This window comes from Peromyscus californicus, unplaced genomic scaffold (assembly GCF_007827085.1).
Source record: "Peromyscus californicus insignis strain IS unplaced genomic scaffold, ASM782708v3 Scaffold_8__1_contigs__length_139910024, whole genome shotgun sequence".
NCBI lineage: Eukaryota > Metazoa > Chordata > Mammalia > Rodentia > Cricetidae > Peromyscus > Peromyscus californicus.
The window spans coordinates 53,364,057-53,372,473 of record NW_026294606.1 but is presented as its reverse complement, the minus strand read 5'-3'; the positions used below and the strand labels follow the sequence as shown (position 1 = coordinate 53,372,473).

The window sequence follows — 8,417 nt, the reverse complement described above, 5'->3', positions numbered from 1 at the left end:
ACTATTATACTAATACAGAAAATAATTTCTAAACCCTTCATTCCAAAACCCATTAGAATTGCTGGAAATTTCCAAATTTATTAACAAGCTTCTCTGATTATTATAAAATAACACCTTGAATGATCCTAGATAAGAAAACATTTTGTTCCTTACTATTACAAAATGGTATCCTATGTAGGAGAAAGAATGTGCATCTCTGCGGCTTTTAAAATATCTCTTTCATGTTTGTAAAAGGTGCACTGCAATATATGCCCTCAGTTCTCAATATATTAAATAATCCTACAGTACTTTATACATTAAATATTTACAAGTTATAGAAACAAAAAACCCAGCTACAATATGTTTCTTCTCCTAGATATTTGCCTGACAATTTTCCTACACATCCTTCTAGCCCATTTTTATTTTTGCCAAGTCCTTACTCATTTTCATTCCACTTACACTGTCTCTGAATCTTTTGACTTCACTGGCTCTTTGAGGCTCACTCAGTTGCTTAGCAGAGCTATGGGACATCCTTGTTGGTTCTACGTCTTCTAGTGTCACCCTGGGGCAGGAATGAGTTCAACAGAACGCTCCATGTCCTTGTGATGCGCTAGCTCTCCTTCAGCACCTGTCATACCTCCCTGAAGCCTCATCTTCACAATGACTGACTGTAAGGCAATACCTAACTAAAACAGATGGAAACTGGGAGAGTCACAGTATGAGAACAACAGGTAACAATGCTGCTCTAAACATTTCTAGCATTTTCCTCTTCAAACAAATAAAAACAAACAAACAAACAAAAATCCCAACTCTATGATCCAGCCATTCCCAGGCATTCCAAGACACCCACCACCACGGAATAACCAGCTGTGTTGGTTTAGACAGAGTGTTACAACCTGATATCTGGATTCTCTTGTGTTCCTCCACTCCAACTCATTCTCACTCCTGATGTCTAAAGCTGTATTTTCATTTCAGTGTTTCTCAACATGTGGGTCAAGACCCCCACGGGGGGTTGCATATCAGATATTTATATTACAATTCATAACAGTAGCAAAAATAAAGTTATCAGGTAACAGCGGAATAATTTTGTGGTTGGGGGTCACCACAACATGAGGATCTGTATTAAAGGGTCAAAGAATTAGGAAGGTTGAGAACCACTGGTCTGTATCATGGCGCCAAACCAGAACACTCACTGAAGTTCTGTGCTTAGGTACAGAGGTTCTTGACAGTTTGTACAAAGAGTGCAAGAAACGTTTTGCCTACCCAGAGTTGCAAAGCTGGTCTCATGTTTTCTTCTAGGAGTTTGTTTACCTGGTGTTATACTTAGATCAGTTCTAATTTGAGGTGTGTGAGTGTGTGTGGTGTGAAAGAGAGATCAAAGTTTTTTTCCATGTGGCTCTTTCATGGTTCCAGCACAATTAGTTGAAAATACTTCTTCTTCAGCATAATTCTCTGTAAATGTCTTAAATTTCAGGTGCATGTGTGGTTTGTTTGTCCGTGTGTGTGTGTGTGTGTGTGTGTGTGTGTGTGTGTGTGTGTGTGTTTGTGTGTGCATATGTACCTGTGTTTGTGTGTGTGTGCACTTGAATGAATCTTTTATCTGCTTGATGTAATTCAATGTTGACTCATTTAGCATAACTGTAGAGTAACTTTGAAATCAAGTAGAATTATTCTCCAAAATTATATCTTTTTTAGAGTTGCTTTTTATGTTCCAAGTCTTTTACATTGCTATAGAAATTTCAGAAATTTGCTTGACAACTTTTACTAAAAAGCATTCTAGAGCTTTCACTAAGGTGAGATTGGAGCTACAGCTCAATTTTGGAATCACTGTCATCTTAACAATATTGCTTTATAAAAACTTATACAGATCATCTGAATTCCAAAAATTAAAATGAAGTTCATCACAGTAAATTATTTTACTTAAAAAAAATTGACCATTTGGAGACAAGAAGCCACAGACTAAAATAAGATGTTTTTAAATCATTTGACAACAAACTCGTGTCTATATTTAAAAAAACTCTCAGAATCAACTAACAAGAAAAAAAACACTTTTTTTGTGTAAAAGTGTTAAATAGAAATTCCACTATGTGATGTCAAAACAAACACACACACACACACACACACACACACACACACACACACACACACAAAATAGATTTATCATCGTTTGTCATTTTTAAAGTAAAAATTGCAATCTAAATGAAATTTCATAATACAATTATTATGATGACAGACTTCAGGGAGACTAGAACTATCAGCTCTATTTCTGGGAAATGGGAATGACACAACCTGGTGAAGAATGATTTAGCAACTTTTCTTTTTTCTTATTTAGTTTTTATTCATGTTCTTAAACTTAACTCTGCAATCCACCTAGACTTAGAAGGGAATGAAAAAAATATGAAACTCAAAGAATTTCAATGAGAACAGAGATACCTGGGGACTGTAGCAGATGGGGTGCTCTCCTGAGCTACAGAAAGAATGGTCTGATGGGTTAAAAGCCTGTAAATCAAAAAAAAACTTAGTAGTCCAAAGTCAGAAATGGTGATCTTCTTGCTGGTCTTGCCATTCCTGGATCCCAAATGCTCCATTGCTTCCAGGATGCTCACATCTTCTTTCACCTTCCCAGAGACCACATGTTTGCTAGCCAGCCACTCAGTCTTGGAAGTGCAGATAAAACAAAACAAAACAAAAAACTGGGAACCATTTGTGTTTCGTCCAGAATTTACCATGGACAAGATGCCAGGACCTGTATGCTTCAGGATGAAGTTCTCATCCTCAAATTTCTCCCCATAGATGGACCTGTGGCCAGTGCTATTATGGCTTCTGAAGTTAGCACTTTGGCACATGAATCCTGGAATAATTCTGTAAAAGGAGAAGCCCTTATATCCAAATCCTTCCTCTCCAGTGCTCAGACTAAGAAAGTTTGGAACTTTTTCTGCAAACAGTTGGATGCAGACACAGTCCAGGGTCTCGCCATCAGCCACGATGCTGAAGAACACTGTTGTGTTGACCATGTCTTCAGTAAGCGACCACAGGGCACAGTGGAGTCTGCAAAGCATGTTTGGCAACTTCTTCAAGTGTCAAATACATGCCTGCCATAAGATGGAGCCACCTCACTTCTAGGTATTTGCCCATAGACATGAATGCTTATGCCCCCTCCTAAGACTTGTACATATATGTTTATAGAAGTTTCTAGTGTAACAGACAGAGATGTGAATGAGTTTAAATGCCCATCAGAATAGTCATGGATAAGAAAATTGTGAAATAATGATACAATTAAAAGTCACCCAACAATAATTAATTATGAATACTTTAGAGAGATTGGGAGTGCAAACTGCTCTTGCAGAGGACCTGAGTCTGTAAATATAGCTCCTGTGGAATCTAAGCCTTTGACCTCCATGGACACCTTCATTCATGTATGTGAGCACGCGCGTGCGCAATCACACACACACACACACACACACACACACATGCATACATACACACTCACACATGCACACACACGTGCACACACACACACCATTAAAATAAAATAAAACTGTTAAAATATTAACAATAGATTAAAACATTCAATTTCCGTGTTCTTTTTCTCAAGTTAATTAAAAGACTTTGGATGCAAAATACTACATGTCAACGAGAGTTCTTGTCTCAAATGAAAAGTAGATCCCCAGAGAAGCAAGACCCAAGATTGGCCTCTGACTGCCACGTGTACACATATGAGCACCTGTGAGAGAATACACACACACACACACACACACACACACACACACACACACACACACACACGTTTTTGTTCTAAGCATTCATCAAATAAAATACAGCTAATACTATTCATTAATTATTATACCTTAGTTCTATAGCAAAACTAACAACTGCCTGTGCCAATGCTTACTGTGGCTTGTAAGAAAATTTACATTCAACTGAGTTATATTAAAAAAATCAAAGTGTACATTTTCTCAATTTGGAATTCATATTTTTAGGCTATGAGTTAGACTTCTATCTTGACAGATTTAAGTGGTAATTTGTTATAACATGAGATGGCATGAAATGTATTTATTGACATTTCAAATTACAGCATTTTCAATGAGCAAGATATCTAATTTTAAGCCACTAAAACAGCATGATGCAGCCATACATTTCTTGCTGAATAGCAATCACTCAGATATGGGGTTCTAATTTATAGCTGTTATCTAGGATGGGAATACTACACACAAAAAATGAAGCTAAGTAGACAAGAGGTTGCCATCATGATTATTAACGTGCTACACTTCTATTTTAAAATGCTAAGTAATTCTATGATGTTTCAGCATTTAATAATTGTGCCAGCTCAATAAAAACATGTGAAATCATTATTTCCTGACATTAATGAAGTCGACTTTTCCAGCACTATTTGAATAGGCAATGAATGAGGAGACTCAAAAATGTATTAAAACCAGGTCAGCTGTTCTGCGTTTCCCACAATACATCCACAGTCCCATGAAGAGGAATCTTAAACTATTTTTTTAGAGCAGCCTGTACATCTTTATCTTGAAATTCCAAATGTTTCAACAATAGACGATTGTTAAGAACTAGACAATTATTTTTCAGCACCCACTGATTAATGACTTAGTCTATGACACAGGAGAAGTGCTAGAACAAAGGCGTCCATTATAATAATGCACATGCATTAAACCATCTTCATTAATAGAATCTTCTGAATTCAGTTCAGCCTAAAGCCGAATATGCCAAGAAGGAAGTTGAGTGGTAAGAATTTTAAGCATATTTTGAAACTCACTTGATAAGAAGATTAAATAACATCACTGTCCTCTATTAAAATTATTTCTTTCCTTTTATTTCTTTCTCTTTCCTGCCTCCATCCTCTTTTCCTCCCTTTTCCTTTCAGTCTGTCTGTTCCTCTCTCTCTCTCTCTCTCTCTCTCTCTCTCTCTCTCTCTCTCTCTCTCTCTCTCTCAAACACATTCGCACACAATGTTAACCCAGTAAAAATTACCATAAAATAGCATTGTAAATGTTACAAGAAATTAATATTTTTAAACTCACAGGCTTGGCTGTTATTTTTATTCAGAAGATGGGTATTTTATATAATTGCTGTCTTTTTCAACAAAAATGCAATATAGCAATAGAGAGGTGATACCGGTTATGTCATTTGAGTAACCTTACCCACTTGGTAATTTCTCTAATAGTAGCAGGGAAGATAAAGCTTTAGAAAATGAGATTCTTTTTTGATGTTTAGATACTGAGCTTGGTCTATAGAATTCCTGCTCCTGACAGAACAATTGAAAAGTGCATTGTGATTATCATGTCACCCAAACTTTATTGGAGAGCTATCAGGCCACTGCTTGGATCCCTACTGAGTATATATGTATATATGCTGGTCAGTACCTTTGTTTCTTCCATGGTAATAGTGATGTAAATAGCCAAATTCACAAATCCAAACAAAGCAACTATGATCATCTTTATATCTAATAACTGGGGAATTTGTGTACTTTTCAGGTCTGCCCCAAGCAATCTGCCTGAATAATGCCATCAATTTTCACAAGAGACACAGAAAGTAAAAGCTACAGACATCCCCATTTTACAGAAGTAAATAAGCCTTGGGGAACTTGGGTTTCACATGATGTCATAGTTTTTAATGTGGACATTATAGGCAATTTGAAATTCTGTGTGTCTTACATGGATGAACTGCCCTTGATTTCTTGGGAGCAGATTTTTTTGTATTCCATTTTGCTGTTACCGTTCTTAGTTCATATTTTCCATTCTTGCTAGTCATTCTTACTATACAACCAAAGTATCTTTGGGGAACAGAGAAAGGCAGCCTCTCCAGAGAGCTTTTGATCTCTGCTTCCTGGCATGCACATCTTTATTACATGTGATGAGCAGAAAACTGAGGAATCAGAGAATGTAACTTCTGTAGTAGTGAAATACTTCTACTTCTTTCTTGAATATGATCACCCCTCCTCCTCTTCATAGTCTTTTTTGATGTTTAGATACTGAGTATGCTAGGAAAACTCTGGATTGCTCCACGAAGTTGAGTTCCAGGGTAAATGGTTGCCGAGCAACAGATGGATGAAGAGGGAGTGAGAGAAGGGCAACACTTTCTGAAAGTGTAGGATATGTAGCACTATTTGATAATTATAATGTTTCTAACCTTTGTAACAAGTCTATGAAATATTATCATTGTATCTTACAAATGAGAAGATCCAGGCTAACCACAATCCAAGCACATTCTCTGTCTATAGAATTGGGATTGTGGGCAGGGAGGGCAGAACACAGAAATACCAGATCTTCTTTGCTCAGGGTTTACATTTCCACTCTAGAAAACTGAGATTGTGTGTGTGTGTGTGTGTGTGTGTGTGTGTGTGTGTGTGTGTGTGTGTGTGTGTGTGACCAATTCCAGCACAGGATGAGATTCTTAAATATACCAGATTACTGCTTGCCAGGTGTTGGTGAAGGATTAGTATGAATATCATTCTAAGTTTTGATTTTAAGATTCTTGACTGCTTTCTTGCTTGTTTCAATCTTTGTACCAGGTTCTTATCACAGTGCCTTAATCTGACTTTGAGTTTGCTGATACAGACTGCAATTAATCTGTGAATTTTTCTGGGGATTTAACTCCAGAGACATCTGAGCAACTTTGCTAACATGCTTATGATGATGCTTGGGTGCTAGTTTTCTTGGGAACAAGGGAATTAAGACAAGGGAATCAGGGCAGGTTTGAAACTAAGAAAAAGAAACTTAAAATGTGTCTATATTCAATTGAATGATATTCAACTAAAACTAAACTGGTGTGAAGATTGATGGAGAGTAGAACAAGTCAGAGAATTAATAGAAAATAACCAGGAAGTTTAATCACAAGCTTTTCCAGGTCTAGAAAGATGGCTCGGTGAGTGAAACACTTGCCATGCAAACCTCCTGGACCATGAAAATACAGGAATAGGTGTGTGTGTCTGCAATCCCTGTGTTGTAGCAAAATGTGAAGCAGACAGAATTGCCCAAAGCTCAAATAGTTAGTCTGGTGTGTACAGCAGTGAAGAATAGAGAAAACACCCTATCTCAAACACAGTGGAAGGTGAGAACCCACACTGTGGTTGTCCTTTGATTTCCACATGCCAGTCACAGTATACATGGACACACACACACACACACACACTAGATTAAAGTGTTTTCTATTTGAATCAGTGTGGATATTTAATTTTCAACAAGTTATTTCTTTTTTTCCAGTATAGATTTCTTTGTGTTTGAAAGACAACAGACATTTACCCTTATGTCAGTGTAGACTATTAATAGAAACCTTAGGAATGGTTTCTTTCTTCTTTCTCATGTTTGTTAAAAAAAATAATTCCTTTTTGGGAGATATTTTGGCATTCTTTTCTCTTCTCCATTTAATAGTTTTCATTGCTTAGTTTCCAGCTGAGTGGTCACTTCTGGTAGAATCCTCTCTGAAGACAATGTCTCTGCTTGTGATGTCAGAGCTGACTGCACTCCATGAAGGATCCATTAATAATGTGGATAATTAACCCAAGGAAAGGGATGATGTGTGTGTTCGTTGAAATGGTGCTATAGTACTTATTTTTCTCATTGCTGTGATGAAATAGCTAACAAGAAGTGACTTAAAAGACAAAGGGTTTATGTTGACTTATAGTTCAAGTGGATGTAGTCCAACATATCTAGTAAAACATGGCAGCAGACAGAGAAGGTACAGAATTAGAAAGTGGGGACAGCAGGTCACACTGCAGCTGCAGACAGGAAGCAGAGAATAAGTAGAACACAGAGTCAAGCTGTAAAACCTCAAAACTCAGACTTCAGAAGCCCACTTCCTCCAACAAAGCTCTGCATTCTAAAAGTTCCACAACCTTCCCAATGAGTGCCATCATCTGGGGATCAATTATTTAATCACATGAGCTTTTTGGGGACATTTCCATTCAAACTCATAGGTCTTGAGCATAGGCTTGTTATCTGTCTCTAATGCCAGTTCTAACTTTGTCTTTGAGCATAGCAATATACACAAAATGCCCTGGAAGAGGGCCAACTAAATGAGAGAATTGTGCAGATTAAAAAACATTAATTGTCATTATTTATACCTAGTCACACTCTAACTGCAGAAGTTGCTACGAACACAGAGTGTTTTTGAAACACTACTCCCAGGAGAAGTTTCTTAATGTTTCTGGTAACACTACTTCTGGCAACAGATGAACATGTGACCTTGTTTTTCTGTGTGTGTTTATTTAAAGACACCTTATGTCTTGACAAAACACTATGACCAAGGTAATTATAAAAGAAAGAGTTTAGTTGGGCTTATGGTCTCAGAGGGTTAAAGTCCATGGTGGTGAAGCAAAAACAAGAAGGAAGCAGAACCAGAAGGAGAGGTACATTGGGAATGGCACAAGTCTTTGAAAGCTCAATGCCTGCCCCCAGTGACACACCTCCTCCAACAAAGCC

At 37.3% G+C, this 8,417-nt stretch overlaps 1 protein-coding gene across 1 annotated transcript; it reads right to left on the bottom strand.

Annotated features, from left to right (window-relative positions):
• Positions 1-2,393: 2,393 nt before the first annotated feature.
• Positions 2,394-3,065, bottom strand: LOC128104527 (peptidyl-prolyl cis-trans isomerase A-like). The gene has a single exon (XM_052729490.1). It carries the CDS (start codon positions 3,036-3,038, stop codon positions 2,394-2,396), a length of 645 nt encoding a protein of 214 aa, XP_052585450.1. The 5' UTR covers positions 3,039-3,065.
• Between the last annotated feature and the right edge of the window lie 5,352 nt (positions 3,066-8,417).